The sequence below is a fragment of the Lepidochelys olivacea genome (genome assembly GCF_965140295.1).
Source record: "Lepidochelys olivacea isolate rLepOli2 genome assembly, chromosome: 3".
NCBI lineage: Eukaryota > Metazoa > Chordata > Testudines > Cheloniidae > Lepidochelys > Lepidochelys olivacea.
The window spans coordinates 22,234,152-22,253,599 of NC_140413.1; the positions used below are offsets into that span (position 1 = coordinate 22,234,152).

Consider the following 19,448-nt stretch of genomic DNA (forward strand, 5'->3'; position numbering starts at 1 on the left):
CAGAACAGTACTAAATACTCCATCTATTTATCCAGACGACAAGAGACTCTATTTTAAGGTACTCTAACCCATAAAGGCACTAGGGTGTTTGGGCTTGTGTAAGATTGGCATGCTTTGCTCACAAACTAATGCAAGCTGGTGCCATGTGTGTTCAAAACAAGAATATAACCACCTGGAAAGATAGTTACAAGCTATTTGCTACTGATAGTCTCTTCAGTGACAGTGAATCATGACCTCTCTCAAAGAAGATAGTTTTTACAATGATGTAGTTGCATACTGTATTGATGGCATGTTAGCTGTGGCAATCCCACTACCAAAAACATGTATGCATTCAAGATGAATAGCAAAAGATCATTTCAGCAGTATATCACACACACACAAATGGATCAGTGTTATGTTCATAAGCTTCAGTCATATGGTTCATCAAAGACTGTATTAGGTGTTTGGAGCACAGTGGTGCCATGTGAGTTCTGACAGTAACACCTTGGCTAGAACTCTTGTGGTGGGGAAGGGGACTGTAACACACTTGTGCCCAGCCTGCCTTTGTGGGCTGCAGCTGTAGCTGAATAGCCCGCAGTGACTGATGGGGAAGTACTCAAATAGTAACATTCACGATCTAGTACTACTTCTGTGGCTACCAGAAAGCAGTATCCTGTACTTCATTCAGTACGCAGATGGCCATGCTGTTAAGTTAGTAACTTACTTTCAGCCTTCAGGCACAGCAGTGTAACTCCACCTACATTGTGCTACTCTGATTAGTCAGTGGGATTAAAGGCTTCCTGTTTGGGTAGAATCGAACTGCAATTAAAAGGTCATGGAGAAATCTTGACCATGAGGTGTGTGCACTGTCTGAACAGTGTAATCCCTTTTCTTGATCAAAAACTGAACTAGTCAATGTCTACAGACAGTCTCTGAATCAACATGCAGATTAAATGTCTAGTTAGACTTTGCTGTGTCTGAAAAGGCTGGCAATTCCTTGAGTAGCATGTCAGTACCAAAACCTGGCTTTTCTATTTGTACTATTTGTCTTGTGTTCCCAGGATGGCCATTGTCTAACCAGACCTACTGAAACACTGGTCATACTTGGGGGTAAGAATGTCATAACTAGAATACCCTCATACATAACTCTCCTGCTCTTGTAATAAACTGTTCCTCGTTTAGTTCTGCGCTCAGGTAAACTCTTGGCTGTGCTTTAAGAAGCTTTCATGTTAATTTCATGGTGTTAAAGTTTTTTTTTAAAAAGGATCAAAGTCCACTAGTCACCTTTGCCGCAACTGCCTGTATGCACAAATGCAGATCTCTACCTGCATGCTGAGCCTTCAGTAGGAAGGTGCCCTCTGAACACCTGTCTGGGCCAAAACTCTCCTCCAATAAATTCAATAGTATCCCCAAGTGGGAAGCCTCAATTAAAAAAAAAAAAAAATTGATTTTAATCAACTCTTCCATTGTACTTCAGTACTTTTTCTAAAGAGGTGCGTTAAAGCATGTTGACTTACAGCTGCTAGAGCCTTTACACAAGATTTGGCACATCTTGCTAGCTAAGAGGACCAATTAGAATTATATATTAAATTATAGCTTAATGTTTTCATATTTGTGTACACTTAATATGTTGGAAAATGGTGAATATTGCTTATTCACTAAATCAACTTTTTGCTCAGGATTTGTCAAGTTGCATTAGGATGGTAACTAGAATTTAGTTAAACAGCATATACGTTGTTTTGTTTAATAAAATAAAACGTTAAGTATGTTTGGTACATAAGTGCTCATCAAAACGTGTTTCACATTTACGATTTATAATAAGCTTAAGCCTTAACATGTTGTATTAAATTTAGATTTCATTTTCAACAGGTTTATTTAAAAAACAAACTTACAGAAAATTGATTTTTTTCAAAACTCTTGTCCATCTTGGAAAGCGTGGTGGGTGATATAAGGGGGAATCTCATCGAAGAATAAGTAGATGAGATCTTGCATGGAAAGCATAAATTTACATTCTCAATTAACAGCATTCATGTAAACGAGTCTGCCTTGCCTAGCAAATATTTTCCCTCTCTTCTGGAAGGCAGCTCAAAAAAAAGTCATTGATGTTCCTCCAATTAGTCCATTTCTCTTGGGTTTGAAACAAGCATTCTGCTGCATTTGCAGGATAACTATTGTACAGCAATCCACCTAGATCAAGAGTAGTGGACTGATAAATCTGGTTGCGATTGTCCAAGAAGAATAGAATCTTCATTCCGGATGCATATGGCACTTTACTTGCCTCTAGTATGATGGGCTCCTTCATGTATGCACCTGCAATTGAATAAAACCCAGAACTAAAGAGACTGTTTTCAGTGTGACTTGATATGTAATCAGCCCAGAAAGTATGGCCATTCTTATGAACTGAATAGCAACAAATGCTGACTTGTTTTTTGGTGGTGCACTTTTTCTATAGAGTAGTAATAAAATAAAATAAAAATCACTCTTGTGCTACTCTGTTCACAAATGTGGTCCTTTTTCTCTTTAAAGCAAACTACAAATGTAAACCTTCCTCCTGAAGACCTGGACTCATCTGGTGATGATGATGATGATACTTTCTCTGGCTCTGGTTCTGGTGAGTAGATTTGGGTGGGTTGTCTTTGTGTTTTTGGTTTTTTGGTGGCTTTTTTTAAAATGCTCAGTTGTCATAAATTCTTCAAGGTCATGACTTTCGGTGTACAGCTTGGCAAAGGTATGTCCTGGCTGCTGTTTCCCTAGAGCAAGGTAACTCAATGACTTTCTCTTCAGGAGCAGCTTTGCAGGAGCACCGTGCTCCTGAGAGTCACTTTAGGCTGTTTTACCTCTTAAGCACAAGCAGATGCTTTCTGGAAGCCCACTTCAATTCTCAATTATCTGCTCCTTGTGGGGAATAAACAGGGGATCCCAGAGATGTCTACAAAGATGTCCTACCCATGTCTGACTTGTAATATTAATGGTGATGTCTGGCTCTTGCAGGCCACTCATGTGAAACCACTGTAGTGGCTCATGCATTCATGGAGCAAGTGAAGGAAACAAAGCATAGGTGTTAAAGAAGTTATCCCATCTATCTGCCTCAATTATGAGGGAGGGAAGGAGCTGGATGAGAAATTTTACTTAGGCTGCTGAAGCTCTGGACTCCTGGCAGACCTCCCTAGACTATCAACTTCCTCTAGTAGTGACTTCCCATGGGCATGACCATATACCCCATAGTGTCAAAGGAGGCCTTCAATGAAATTGGACTCTGGTAGGCACCCCCAATGCTGGGTCACTATTTCTATTGTGGCAGCTCCTAGATTCCCAATGCGGCTCTCTGTTATGCTAGACTTGTCCAAATAAGACAATTCATGTTCCAGAAGACTTATGATCTGGGTATTAAACAATGGTTAAACTTACTGTACAATGATACAGATCATAGAAAACTGCTAGGGACCCTAACTGGGTGCAAGTTTCTATACACCACTAATACCTATTTAATCTGGTCCAGACTTCAGCTCCCCCAAAAGAAATAACTTCCTTAAACTGGTCCATTAGGATAAAATGACTGGAGACCACCTTCTGGTGTGAAATGCTAATCCCTTTCCTACAGTAAGATTAATCTCCACTATTAACTTCTGGTGTCTGGCCACTGTCAAACTTAGCATTCCTGACTATACCCTTCTTCCTGTTCCCAGCTACCCATTTTTTGGATGGGATATCCTCACTGGTAGGGTTGAGAGTAGGGGAGAGGTGGAAAGCCATGCTGAAGAGTCTTCTGGCTAAGAGTATTGAGATCAGTTTAGTGATGGGTAAAATGAGTTAAGTTTTGTCAGACTTGCATGACTCCCTGCCCCACAGGGCAATTCTAAATTACTAGTCGATCAAAAGTAGTTAACACTAGCAGACTTACAGGTCAGTGTGTTACAAAAAGGAATGTTTGGCCTTGATGGACTGCTTTCCCTCCTTGCAACAACTTCTAATGACTAATGGCATACTGACTTGGCAGTACTTGAGTAACCAGTGCATCCAATCTTGGATGGATTTTGAGGGTGACAGGGCACTGAAGCAATCTAATTGCTTTTGGGTCTAATCCGGGCCCTACAGTAAGTTGCCTTTTTAATAACGCTAGCACACCACACAACATACTGAACTGCTTGTACTTGTCTGTTATTGAATCATCTGTACATCAAGTAATGCTTAATATTCTTGTGTAGGTCCCTTGACCAACCATTCTGTGGCTGCCTGGAATATCCCCTTAGAACATGCAAATTCTTCATCAAGATCAACAATGTCTACTGGAGCAACTGTTCACCAACCTGCAGTTGATGGCACGGAAAATCCATCTGAAAAGGAAATGGTATCATCATCCCCCACTAGTGATGTGGTGCCAGATGAGGCTGTCTTTTCACTTAAGGATGAAACTCACGAACTGGGCTCAACTGTAGAGAAACCTACAACAAATGAGGCAGTCATAACAACAAGAAGTCCAACTACTCACAGTCTTACTGTCAGAGTAACCACTACACAAGTGTCAAGCACAGTCCATGTAATGGAACCTAGTATCCATAGTTCTAGTTCCTCTGGTGTCTCTAAAGAAACACTTGATCCCAGCTTCACCACTATTAGTGAGGAAGATGCTCACTCTCCAACTACAACAATTCTAACCAGGGGTATATACCCTATAGATGATAGGGAAACTCCATCTCCTGAAGAAGGCTCCGGGGATCAGGTAAGAATTAACAGTTTCAATCTCAAATGTAGATCTTTCCCATATCCAGTGCTAAAGCTATACAACAGTGCTGGAATGTAGTAACTTAGCTTCATATGTGGAGTGGAACTAGTTTCTATTATGATGCATCATAAGCTGTTAACAGCTGGGTGTAGGGAAAATTCTTTTGCCATCAGTTGAAGGGAAATATTAAAAACTACTAATATAAGAAAACAAGGTCAGTGTAAAACTTTCAGTAACTTCATCAGTGAGCTGAAATGTGACTGACTTGCACTATATCTTTCCCACAGGGAGACTTTATCTTTAGTGAAGAACGAACAATACCATCAGAATCTGAACTGGCTGACTCTTCAAGAGATGCTGAAGCTGCTGGAACTTCCCAGGGGTTAATGGACAGGAAAGAAGTTCTAGGAGGTATTTCAGAATACACTGAATGCTATAGAAGGTCCAGTGTAGTCCTCCTAATCTGTGGCTGTCTAATCTGCTATAGGATCCACCCAATACTGCAGGACGTAGGCTTTCTATTTTAAAAATCTCTAGTTATCAGAGCTCAAGATAGGTTTGGAAACCTGAAAACACTAAATCAAGGCAGTGCTGCACAATATGTAGATGCCAGATCCTCAAGCTTCTTCTAGTCAATATCTAGATTAATGTATTGCTAATAAAAATGGGCATGTTGCAAATTGAATGTGGGAACAGTGTAAAATCAAACCTGATCTAGCATGTAAAGACTATCCTTGGTAATGTAAATGAAGCTGCTGCAGAGTTTCGATCCAGGTTATTCTGAGGTACCTGTTCAAGTGCATGGTGGTACACTGAGGGAAAAGCTTCTACTCCCAAGCAAGGATGGAGTAAAATCTCTTGCAGTACTAGAGCACAGCCTGTTGGCAGGAGTCATGACTTAGGTACAGTGGGCTTCAAGTAATGGGGGAAGGAACATGGATCTTCAAACTTTCATTTTTTGGGAAGGAATTGGAGCCTCTGTAGGGGAGGCTTTCAGAGGACAGCTAGGTGCTCAGTTCCCATTGAAAGCTTAAAAAGTGAAGTACCCAATACCCATTTGACTTTTTTGAAAACTCTCTGGATCATATTACATCACTTGATTATGAAATGCCTTTATAGTACTGGTCTCTGCTCCTACTAGCCAACTCTGGAATCAACTTCAGTCAGAATGTCTCACTCCTGCATAGTGTCTAATGTGACTTTTGCCTCCCCACAGGTGTCATTGCTGGAGGACTAGTAGGCCTGCTGTTTGCGGTATTCCTAGTGGGATTTATGCTGTACAGAATGAAGAAAAAAGATGAAGGCAGCTATTCATTGGATGAACCAAAACAATCAAATGGAGGATACCAAAAACCACAGAAACAAGAAGAATTCTATGCATAAACACAAGTCTTCAGAACACTTCCCCCTCTTTCTTGAACTCTTCTGTCCCTGCATACAACCTGCTTGTGGTTTTTGTGCATTAAACTCAAGCCGTACAATCATCAGATATAACCCTTGCCACTGGAAACTAACTATAAATTACATCTGGATTCCTGGAACCTAACCAGCTTTGTTGCACAAATATAGATTCCACTTTTTTAAAAAAAAAAAGTGGAACATGGGACTGCAAGCCACTAAACTTGCTTTGGCTTATCTAAAGACTCCTGGGAGGGAAGGAGATGAGGGAGAGCTGGAATGTATGTATATAATTGACCTTTAGGAGAACAGCAAGAATTAACACGAACAAGGCTTAAATTATCCATGCTAAAGATCCTTGTTAAACTCTCATGGCCTCCACTGTGCGTATCATGTATTAGAAAGTCTCTACTGCATTTGACAAAGACCAACAGCTGGTAGCTCATGGTTCTGGCACTCTTTCTAGTTGCCATGATCATAGCACTTAATAGTGGCCATAAGATGTCAACTGGAAAAAGGAGTGAAGGGGCAAGGCAAACAAGTATTTGATCTCTGGGTTTGGGATTTTTGTAACAGTTGGATGAATGTACTATTAAAATTAACCTAGAATTTAAATAAATTGCTCCTTTGAGGTTAAACCAAGAAATATGACTTTTGGGAACAAACCATATCTAAACAATGCACGTAAGTGCCAAGTCTAGTCTTACTGGCTCAAATATGATGAAGTCATTATGAGAGAGACCTTACTGTGTTCTATACCAGTGTGGTACTCTGATGGGCAACTGGTGCCATATCCTAGCTATCTACCTCTCTGCATTGTCAGTTTAGTAGTGGTGACTTTGAACTAGGTCTGCCATGAGTGCCATCATACCTTGTGTACTGTACATGGCCCATCAGGTACAAAAGACAGAGCAAACCAAGCATCTCTGGCTTCTTGTACTGCCAGACCAGGGAGCAGAGAAGCATATTAACTAAACTGATCCTTTCTTGCACCTTAGAATGGTTGTGGTGTTTATAGGCTCACACTAATATCTACTATATAAGTGCCTAGCTCTAACTTCTGACATAATTGGGTCTGAATATTAATGTCTTCAGTTTTAGTGTAGAGTGGGTTTTAGCAATGGATAACTGTCATTGCCACAGCATCACCCAGCTAGCCTATGGTGCCAAGTCATGAGTTGTTTACTGATTAGAATGGGCCTAAGAACAGGAACACTTCCCAAAAGTCTCTTGTTTGGATGAAAGTACAGTTTTGTGAATGGGTTTTTCAAATACAATAGTCTTTAATGTAATATACTAAGAGTAGATGCATTCAGTTGTAGCTTGTACAATATCATTAACTTCAGTGTATCTTACACAACAAATTTATAGGAACTTTGTTTGAAGGAAATCTCAATTTCAACACAGACCTTGCCTCTGCTTTGCCAGATAGGGGTTTTTTGTTAGCCTGTTTCAAATTGATAACTTTTTCTGCTCATAGTGAAGGTATAGGGGAAGGAGAGTGTTTACGATGTAAATATTTATATTGCCGAGCCAGAGGAAGTGATCCAAGAACTCTTGCTGACCGAGGCATGTGTGTTGCATATTCAATTCAGTTTTTTAGTAACTTAAATGAATTGTAGAAGGTCCTTCCTGAATTGCTAATTGAGTAAATTGGTGCCTTCTCAATTTCTCAACAAAACCAAGAAAATACTTGCTTCATTCCATCTCTGAACAAGAGATTGCCTTGATGTAGAATGTAGCTGTATGTTAACATTCTTAAAGACAAAACTGAGATGTCCATTATTGCCTTTATTTTTACACTGAATTTTTATAAATTAATGCAACAGCCAGATGGTGTTAATTATAACTGTAATTCTTTGCTTTGTATAGGAATGTAGAAATGCTGGTAATAGGCTTTTCTATGAGAATTCTTCTCATAAACCACAGGAAACTATTTTTAAAAAAGGGGTAACTTCAGTTGTACTGCCAACCTTTCTACAGGCCAAGAATAACTCTGTATATTTTGGTAATCTAAATGGATAGCTGGAGTTATTGACATACAGAAAGTTTTTTGTATTTAAGTGGTACAAATTTAATTTTAATGGAATATACTTCAGTTGGTTATCTGTACACATGCAATAAATGGCATTTTGGCAAATAACTGGTGGTCTACTGTGTCAGCCTACCCGGGAGCTTTCCTACTTCCCCATTTTCAGTGTCACATGTAACCATAATGCAGAACTCCAGGATTTACTTTCTTTGAAGCTTGCTCAAGAGCATAAAGCAAATGCAAGCAGCTTCAGCTCTGAAAGAGCATTTGAAGAGTAGGCCCTGGAAGTTTAGCATGTTCTCACTTCATAATAGTAGGGAGAAGCACTTTCTTAACCAGAAACAGTTCAGAGGCAAAGCAGTTTGAGTACTGAGCAGAAGTTGGGAACAGAGCCTCCTGAATCTCTGTCAAAGGCCAACAGCTGCTCAGACAACCAACCTGCTGTCTGAGTCCTTCTCCATACTCAGATTGAGAGTTGTGCTTTTCTCTGTTTCTGGCTTTTTTGGCTGCAGACATAGCACCAGATATTTTGAGGCTTCAAATAGGTGGCCATTGCCTCAGTGGGGATTACTAGCACACAGGAACTGGCTTGGATTTGCAGATGGTGGTAAGACACACTTGGCTTTAGGAACAGAGGTAGTTGAACAGGTTTCTACATGAGACTCCACACTGAACCCTACAAATGTGGGGTCTAGGTCTGGTTGGGGAGCAGAAAAACTGATTCCATGTACTCTTCTACTTGTGCTAATCTTAGATTCTTCAGTAGGCATCCCTTCAATAAAAAGGACACAGTAATGGAAATCTTGTGTACCAGGAATCTCCTACTACCTCACCTCTCTAATTCTGTAGTCTAAAGTGACTCTTGCAAGCATTGGGAGGGTGAGAGGACTGACCACAGATGTCCCAAATACTAATGGGATACACAGTGAAACTTCTATCTTGGCTGTAAAGTACCTTCCTTTACTAGCTTTTTGGGTAGGGAATGGATCATGTAGGTGTCACCACACCAGGGGCAAGATCTCCTAGAGGGTTTGAACTACATTGCCAAAGGACTAAAATACTTTGATGCTACAAGGAACTGTTAGTGACAGGAGGGAGAGGCCCTGTGGATTGAAGACCTACTGTTCCCCCTCCTACATAGGGATCAGTCAGTCTCAACTAGTGGGGAATTGGCAGAGAGTACATAAAGGAGAGGGGGTGAAGTCAACTTTAGACTGAACAAGCAATAGAGACATAGTGAGGATACCAGAGCCTATGACCAGATGCAGATTTTTCCATAAATGGAAAGGACTGAATGCCATTTGTGGGTGTGCATGGATCAGATACTTAGGTAGAAAGTAAGAATCTGCTTTTGTGTGCAATTTGGCAAGTGATATGGGATTGCTCATTTTTTTTCTCTTCTTCTTCCCCCTGCCCCCCCCTCCCCCCCAGAAAAAAACTCCACTGGTCATTGCTACTTGTACCCATATCAAAACTAACCTGGAGTAGGTTATTGCCTTTGTCAGATTCAAGGGGGGCTGTTACCCCCCTGGGCTCCTCAGTCTAATGGGAATCAGCTGTGCATATGTATGGCCCTCCACAGGAGGGCTGTCAGGGAAGGATTTCCATGCAACCAGGCTTTAGATTCCTTGCCTGTGTAGAATGTGTGCGTTAATCAGCCAAGACCATTTAGAAGAAGAGTTTGGGCCATTGAACTGTCTCTAGATTAGACTGACAAAGTAGGTGAGAAATGTCATCTTAGACCAATTTCTGTTGGTGAGAGTAGCTTTCAAGCTTGCACAGAGCTGCTTCAGGTCTGGCAAACTAACTCAGGCTACATCTACACTACAGACCTTAGAGCAGCACCACTGTCCTGCTCTAAGATCTCTTGTGTAACCGCTCAATGTCAATGGGAGAGCATCTCCAGCCAGCAACAGCTATGTCCACACTGGCCCTTTGGGTGGTGTAACTTGGAGTGGCTTATTGTCACCCCTGAGTGACATCCATTATACTGCAGTAAGCAGTAGTGTGTACATAGCTTAAAAATCATGGACTGAGTAGACACTGGATTATGGCTTATTACAACAATCTGTAACCCACTAACCAGCCCTACAGTTGTTTTCTTCCCACCCCACTTCCTTTCCTCTCTATGACTAGAGGGGTGTTAATGGGCTGCTTTGCCTGGAATGATCCCTTGAAATGTCTTAACTAATTATGCAAAGCAATCTGTTCCACCTTGTATGTAACTGTGACACAACTATGTCTACACTAGCAGTTTTTTCTCTGATCAGGGGTGTGAAAATAACTTGCAACTGACCCAATTTTCACTGGTCTAAGCACTGGTGTGGACGGGACTATGTCAGTGGGAGATGCTCTCCTGCTAACATGCCCACCGCCACTCGGGGGTGGTTTAACTATGCCAACAAGAGAGCTCTTCCCCATTATCCTAGAGCGGCTACACAGGAGCCCTTCTAGCAGCACAGTTGCAGCAATATGGCTGCGCTGCTGTAAGGTCTGTAGCGTAGACCTTGCTTTAGGGTCTAGTAAAACTGAATTTAAGCTCCTAGGCTCATCTTCTGAAAGGGGTATGGAGGTGTCCCTTGAGGATGAGGACTGATGGGGATTGCTTTGTGAAAAGTGTTTGCCCACACATTTCTTTTATCATGAGCTCCTTCAAGAGCATAGTGATTATCTGGCTTCACCCACATAGTTGCTATATGAATAGAGACACTGTATTTATGGCTTATCACAATGCTCTGTAATCCATTTAAAAAGCTCAGTTGCTTTCCCTTCATCCCCCTTCCTTTCCTACCTACGGCTGGAGAGGCATTAATGGGCCACTTCACCTTGAATGTTCCCTTGTAAAGTGTTAACTACTTATGCTAAACCATCCGTTCCACCTTGTATTTAGCAATAACTTTGAGTTAGGCCATGTCTACGCTACCACTTATGTTGGCAAAACTTATGTCACTCAGGAAGGTAGAGGGTTTTGGGGGGGGAGGGCCACACTCCTGAGCGACCTACGTTTCACTGGCATAAATCAATGCAGTAATGTCAATGAGGCATCGTAAATCTATGATGGAGCTTGCAAGCCTATTGCTGATGTCTGTCGTGTCTTAGCCAGAACCACTAGGCTTACATCCTAAAGGCTTAGCACAAAGTGATACACTCCAGGTAACCAGGCAGCCCATGCCTGTCTTTAAGGCTGAGGAGGTGGTGGTATAATCCCATTTTGAGGTTGTACTCAAGTTTCTTATTCGCTTTCTTGGGGTGCATCCATCTCAACAAATGGCATCATATTGCCAATGGGCATTGTTAGAGAAGATGTCATAGTATCTCTCTCTGAGATTTGAGTTTGGGCCACATGGCTTATTAAATCAAAAGTTTATTAATGGATCTCCACCTACTTTTCTTCTCCCCCCCGCCCCCCCCAAATCCTCAGCCATTCTAACTCTGTATTGTAGATGTTCTGGCATAGAGAAACCCTGATCCTTTTCATCTTTATATTCACTATGCCTCCTGCAGTAATAGCTCCCTGGCTTCCTACTTCCTCAACATTGGGGTGAACAACACATTGGTCCTGGCTAACAACTCAGAGTCATGGGATGCAGCAGGAAGAGAATCCTTGACCTTATGTCCAGGCCTTGGTGAGGGAAAAAATGGTGATGAGGGGGTGGAAATACAGAAAAGAGGGGGGAAGAGAGTAAATGATAGTGAGGAAGCAGCAAAGAAATCTGAGCCTGGAACTATGATTAGAGTAAAGAATACAAGGGGAGCTGTCTATGGGGGATACTTACATTTGCAAAGAACCTAGTCCTAGAGAATAATTAGAAAAGTCTTCCCTTTTCATTCCAAAACATTTTTCCTTAGTTTTTTTTCTTTCTTATTCTATCTAGTAATAGGACAGAAAGCCCTTGACCTTCTAGACTATGTCACTGTCATCTAGGAAGCAAATTCTCTTGCTGTCTAGTACAGTAAGACCTGCTGGACCACATTTCTAGGTAAAGGCTTCTGGGATATCCTATTTGTAGAGACCAAACCAGATTAGCCCCTAACAGTACTGCCACCATTGGAAGGCAAAAGAAATCACCAAGCCATTATGCCCAGCCCCAGGTAGCTCATGGCATTAAAGGAGGAAAGATTTCTACTATATTCGTTACAAGTAGGCATCACCCTATAACAGTCACAATAAGATGACAACACTGATTCAGTGCTGAATTTTCTGTAATGAATATTAAACTTTATTTTCATATTGCATTGTCCACTTGACACCATCCTATCTCTACTATTACTTATACAGGGTTGTAGATGTGCATGGAGCTTTACAGCATGAACACAGCTCCTGGACCAGAAGATCTTATCCGAAATTAGAATAGGCGATAATCTCACAACAGGAAGGGTATGGTGTAAGTACAGTGCCTAGCACAATGGTGAGCTGGTCCACAACTGGGACTCCTAGGTACTATGATCATACACAATAATAATGGACAGTCACTTGGAGGAGGAGACTTTTTGGTGGATGCCAAAGAGAGTGGGATTAGGAAATGCTTTCCTCCCTTGTGAACAGGTGCCCAATGCCAACGGGTTGCTCTCACTTTCACATACTGATTTGTTCTAGTCTGTTTTCCCACTCTACTACCTCTAACTTTTTAGCATAGGGACAGCAGATGTGCCGTTGCTGGGAGCCATGCTTCAGGGGTCGGTAATCCAGCAACTTGGGTCTTTGTTTGTCTATGCATATTGTGTAGTGGTAAGAGGGGAAGACTTTGCATTTTAAAATGTACACCCTCATTATATACCCTGTTCAGTGTGTCAATGCTACAGCGTGCACCTGTCAGATGGCCACTTGCTTTGTAAGGCTGCATGGTGCAAGATGTGATTTGCACAATGTTTATTGCTCAGATGCAAATGGCCATGATAAGGAGGCACCTGGCACATGTGGAACAGGTGGGTTTGGTCTTTGAAGGAACAGAAGGAAATTTACCTGCAAGGCAAGAGGTCTGGTACAGGAAATGAGAGAGAAGAAGCCACCTATAGAGATCGGAAATAACAGGGTCCGTTCCTGCATACATTACAGGTGCTTCCAGCATTCCAATTTCTTACAAGGCCCACAGAGACTCCTATCACTGAGCAATTTTTTTTAAGACCTAAGGAAATTCCCATGCAAAAAAATTAAACTGGAATTAAGGTTAATGTAATTTCAGCCAAGAAAATCCACAAGAGAATGTTATAATTTTCTCATAATAACCACAAACAATAGAAAACCCAGACATTCCAATTTAAGGTTGCACTTTACTTTCTGTCCTCTATTTGGTAAAAAAACAGGTGATGCAGTCATATGAGATGATACCACTCCAGAAGACTGGAAGAAAGCTAACATTGTGCCAATATGTAAAAAGGGCAAACAGGATGACGCTGGTAATTATAGATCTGTCAGTCTAACATCGATCCCAGGTAAGATAATGGAATGGGACTCGAATAATAAAGAATTAAAGAGTGTAATATAATTAGTGCCAAACAACATGGGTTTATGAAAAATAGATCCTGTCAGACTACCTGATAACTTTTCTGATGAGATTACTAGTTTGGCTGATAAAGGTAATAGTGTTGATGTCATATACCTAGCCTTCTGCAAGGTATTTGACTTGGTACCACATGACATTTTGATTAACAGACTAGAATGATATAAAATGAACATGACACACCATTAAATAAAATAAAACCTGTCTGCTCAGTCTCAATACGTAATTGTAAATGGGAAAACATCATCAAACAGTTGTTGGCCCTATACTATTTAACATTTTTATTAATGTTCTGGAAGAAAACATAAAATCGTCGCGGATAAAGGATGCTACAAAAATTGGGGGAGTGGTAAATAATGAAGAGGCCAGGTCACTGGTACAGAGTGATCTGGATTGCTTGGTAAGATGGGTGCAAGCAAACAATATGCATTCTGATATGGCTAAATGTACATCTAGGAACAAAACCTGTAGGATGGGGGATTCTATCCTGGGTAGCAGTGTCTCTGAAAAAGATTTGGAGGTTGTGGTGGATACTCAGCTGGACATGAACTCCCAGTGTGACGCTGCAGCCAGAAGGATTAAGATAATTCCTGGATGCATAAAGAGAGGAATCTTCAAATAGGAGTAGAGAGGGCATTCTACCTCTGTACACTGGTCTGACTGCTGCTAGAATAGTGTGTCCAGTTCTGGTGTTCATGATTCAAGAAGGATGTTGCTAAATTGGAGAGGGTACAGAGAAGAGCCATAAGAATGATTAAAGGATTAGAAAACATGCCTTATAGAATCAAACAGCTCAGTCTATCTTGCTTAACCAAGAGAAGGTTAAGGAGTGACTTGATTACGGCCTATAAATACCTACCTGCAGAACAAATATTTAATAACGGGCTCTTCAATCTAGCAGAGAAAGCTGTAACACAGTCCAATGGCTGGAAGTTGAAGGTAGGTAAATTCAGACTGGAAATAAGGTGTAAATTTTTAAAAGTGAGCTTAATTATCCGTTGGAACAATTTACCATGGATTGTGGTGGATTCTCCATCACTGACAATTTTTAAACCAAGATGGGATGATTTTCTAAGAGATATGCTCTGGGAATGATTTGGGGACGTTCTATGCCCTGTATTATTCAGGAGTTCAGACTAGAGGACCACAGTGATCCCTTCTGGCCTTGGAATCTATGAATCTATTATAATAAAAGTATTTTAAAAGTGTGCAAATACATAGTTAGGGTCACCCACTCAACCCTACCTATATGCCCCCTCACTAAAGGATTTGAGCATTGGAAAAGCCACCATGAGGACAGTAGGAAGTCTGAGACAACCTTATCCATCCATCATACATTCATTTCATGAGTGATCAAACGCCAGTTGTACTTGAGTCTTCATCATCTTATCTGATGGATAAAGTTTCCTTAGAGTTTCTGATTGTCCTCAGGACAGCACTGCAGAGGGCAGAAATAAAGTGGCCTGGGTGACTTTAACTGCTCTTTTACAGACTTTTGAACATGTGGTGTGGTTTATTCTTATTAATTTGTATTGTTGGTTGTTTATTTATTACACTGGATGAAATGTTAATTTGCATACAGCTTATGGCGACTTTAGTAGGGACTGCTCTTACTGCTGAAATATTACAGTTAATATTTGATGGCTGCTGCCTACAATCAGAAGCCTTTGACCTGTTTACTGTTCTTGACAGGTGATTTGTCTTAGTTATTTTAAAATATGAATTGAAGTCTATTTGCACCAGTTTGCATATTCACAGTGGGACAGTGCACAAACTTTCAGAGGGTTTTTTAAAAGCATTGTTGTTAATCTTTTTCTGCATATGTACTTTAAAACAAACCCCTACTAATGAAGTTAAGTTCCATTCTGTATCACAGCTCTAAGGAGTGGTTGTGTGGTTACTCCACAGTAAGCATTAGTCACACATTAACCACAACTGTAAAAAGATGTCTATGGGAAAATCTTATAGCACCCACAGACTTTGATTCTGCAGCTTGTTACCTGAAGAGGCGGCTTTCCACATAAATTGCACAATGTTTTGGAAAAATAATCTGCCTGACCTGTTTACCTTGTTATCTTGCTGCATTATGATTTTTCCTTTGGCGATCATTTGTTTCCAGATATATGGCACATATTGTATCAATGTTTTATAGGCAGTGCTGATTCAACCCAGGTTTCCGAACATGCAGATGCCAGGGATATCCATGTTTCTTTGCTATCTGAGGTGGAGCAGGAGGTATTAGGTGATGACTTAGAGCTCTGTAGTGATAATAACTTGAAGCCCCTGAGGAATTAGGACATCCGCCCTCTTTATCAAGTTTCTGGTTAAAACATAAAGCAAGTTCCCACACTTCTTATTTAATAGGAAACCTCTATCCATTCTCCCCCTAATTCCCTCTACAACCACCCACACCACTTCCATATAATCCTCCATCTAGGTATTACCTTTGCTCATATTTCAGAGCATAGGCTGGAGCACCCACAGAAAAAAAAAGTGGGTGCTCAGCACCCACCAGACACAGCTGTTTGGCGGCTCGGGGAAGGCCTTGGGGGAGGGTGGAGAGCAGAGACCGGCAGGTGGGGGCCTCAGGGAGGGGGTGGATTGGGGGTGGGAAGAAGCAGAGTGAGGGCAGGGTTTCAGGGGAGAGAGCGGAGTGGGGGTGGGAAGAGGCAAAGTGAGGGCGGGGCCTTGGGGGAAGGGGTGGAGTGGGGGTGGGGCACCCCTGGGGAAAACTAGAAGTCGGCGCCTATGTTTCAAAGTTCTATTCTTCCCCCCACCCCTGGACCCCCTAGAAGCTGGCAGAGCACAAGACTTTGGAGCACAAAGGGGAAGAAGGTTGGGCATTGAATCAGGGGCCTTTCAACTGGGGACCCTAAATCCACTATTAAATGCTTCTGAAGAAGAGTGAATTATTTTTAAAATGGAGTGATTTTGGTGCAGTGTGGGAAGGGCAGTAGAACAGAGAAAATACAGAAATGAGAAAGTTTTTTCAAAGTTGCCTTGGGGAAAGACAGAAACTCAGCAATGGTGAAGTGTGTGTAATTAACACATACTCTTGCCTTCTCAAGAGAAAATTATATCTGTAGAGGGTGCTCAGACTTTTGAATGTATTGGTCTGTTTCAGGCCCATGTCACGTGACGTCTTGCAACACACAGTCGACAAAGCTCCTTTCATATAAACAAGAGCAAGATTCTCTTAGAAACAATTTTTTGTACATGAAGGACAAATCTAAGCCTTTGGAATAAGGATGTGCATCACATCTCCCCTTGACTTCATGGGGAGTCATGCCCATTCACCGCAGGACTGAATGTCGATCTACAGCCAACCTTCCCCAGTGTTCAGATTCAGGGATTCATTTCCTCCTGCTCTAGGAGCAATCACTGATTTCCTGGTCTAGGTCTGTATCCAAACTTCACATTTTGGGGGCGATTTGGGTCTGGGGTTTTGTGTCATGTGAGAGTCAAACTGAATTGCATTAGTACAGAGATTCTCAACCTGGGAGTGTGTGTACAGCACACAAAGGGTCATGACTACCCTGCCCATCCCCTGTTGCTAAATAGGGGAAGATCCCAACGAGGCAAGACTGGACAGGACAAGGAGGGGCTGATGTCAGGAAGGAAGATCCTCTAATGTACTCAGTTTGAAAAAGGCCAAGAACCAATGCATTAGGCAGGGATGGCCTCAGATACATATTAAGTGTGAGACCATACATTTTTTGTGGGGGCTTAGGATGGGCCATGTTCTGTTGCTCATTTGCTCTCTCACCATGCACCACAACCTTCACAGCCTGCTCCAAGCCACCATGACACATGAATGTGGTATTTGGGGGTCTTTCAGCTTAGAGTGACAACTTCTACATTCAGTGTCCTCTCAAAGCTTCTTGATTCCCCACTGTAATTCATAGAATTTTGAATATTGCTCCCTCAGTCTGCTCCAGTCTGTCACTCCAGTGCTACTGGGGACTGTATCTTTAAGGGCTGAGCTTCCCAAACAGAATCTGTGCTGGACGCTGTGAAGCACTTGTCAGCCAGTTGCAATCGGACTCAGAACAAAGCAGAGCTCTTGCAAGCAGTGTAAGTACTGAGTGATCACTGGACAACACAACTCACACTCCTCCACCCATAGTTTGGGGGTTATGGAAGCTTGCCTCAGGCTCTTCTTGTCCTGTTTCACATGGGACAACATAAAACCTAGCTGTGGACCTGAACAAGGAGTAAATGTTCACTATCTGGAGCGCCATCTATGGAAACAGAGATGCTAAGTAATTTGGTGCTCCAAAACATGTAAATGCTATTAATGTAAAGTAACAACTCAGTGGCATTTGAGGCCACGCTCAGCGCTAACAGGGTTGCAAGTTGGCATTGCTCATCTGGAATATTGCAGGGCTGGCTTTGCTTTGTACTATAAAGGCCATAAATCATTTATTAGAATGTGAGTTTATGAATGCTTGAAGGGAAAACTCCAATAAACACTATGCCATTTATTCACAGTACTGATAGCAAAGTTTTCTCTTAAGTGTTCATAAGTGAGAGGTACCTGCTGGAATCCTAGAGAGGATTCTGTGAGGCTCATGCATATTATAACTACAGCTTTACAAAATATTTGTAGCAAACCTTGAGCTCACTTGAACAAAGCCTGGGTCTGAGGCCCATGGCATTTTGCACACCCTGGCAGAAGAAGCTAATACATCAGACATCCACAGACTTTCTCCTCCCAGCCAGATGCCTTCCTGCACCTGAGTAGCTAACCCATCTCCCACACCAACCCCCAGAACTCTGATTCTCACAGATTTCTTCATGGGTTCCTAAGTGTCCTTTCCACCAGTCTCATGTCTCCCTGGGTCTTCAGATACACAGGCAGGCTGTGTGGTGTTCAGGGATCACTCTGAGCCCACAGAGCATGAAAGAGAGCCTTTCTAGTCACTGACCAGTTCCAATTGCCTCTGCATAGCAGAGCATAGACTTCTGCAGCACCCTCACCCCCCACAGACATCCCATCTCTGAAGCTAAACTGCTTAAAGGTACAAGTTCCTAATACCACAGGCTGCTCGCCCATCTTCTATCTTTGGAAAGCTACCAGGAAAGGCCACTGAATTCCTTTCCCTCACATATCACTTGGATAGCCAGAAAGTGGCCCCAGCAGGAGAGGGGAATCCTTCTCTTAGTGAACCGTCTCTCTCTTAGGCTGAGTACCCTGGGAGGCTTAGTGCAGTAGCTGGGAAACTTTGAGGGCTTGTCCTCAGTGGAGAGCTAGGTTGAGGTATAAAATTGAGTGGTGCCTCTAGCCCGGCTCCTGTGCTCACAGATGCTTGTTTCCTTGGAAGTTTGAATATATCAAAGTCAAACCATAAAGCAAACAGGAAGGGTCTGGTTCAAGACCAACTTCTCATATGAGAATTCTAGTGTTCCGTTTGCAAATCAAATCTTGCAACCCTTTATTTATACTCCCTTGGCCCTTCCTCACTCACTGTTTCCTCACCTTTCCCTGTACTATGGTGCCCTTCCCCAGGATGTGAATAATGGACCTACTTTCCTCTGATGAGTCATCCCTATTTTTTCATCCTACCTGTGCTCTGATTTCAGTGTGGCTTTTCAGGAGGGGCTGATTACCCTCTCTCTCTCCTGAGCTCTTCCAGTACAAAGCTTTTATCTCTAGCTCATACTTCTCCTGTTTGAAATCCTACCTACCTATTTTCTCCTTTTGATTATTGGTGGAGGCTTTACAGCTCTGTCTCATCCTTTACACTAGGCAGTAAACTGTTCCTAAGCCTCTTTTCTGCTACATAGACCTTCTTTGGGGGCTCACGTTTCCAAG

At 42.0% G+C, this 19,448-nt stretch overlaps 1 protein-coding gene across 1 annotated transcript in view; it reads left to right on the forward strand.

The window, feature by feature from the left end:
• SDC1 (syndecan 1) overlaps positions 1-8,243 on the forward strand; it is a 34,915-nt gene extending 26,672 nt beyond the window's left edge. The window contains exons 2-5 of the mRNA XM_084623175.1: positions 2,506-2,590; positions 4,185-4,699; positions 4,990-5,113; positions 5,919-8,243. Coding sequence (XP_084479301.1) covers positions 2,506-2,590; positions 4,185-4,699; positions 4,990-5,113; positions 5,919-6,085 — 891 coding nt within the window. The 3' untranslated portion in view covers positions 6,086-8,243. The remainder of the gene's footprint in view (positions 1-2,505; positions 2,591-4,184; positions 4,700-4,989; positions 5,114-5,918) is intronic.
• Positions 8,244-19,448: the final 11,205 nt, after the last annotated feature.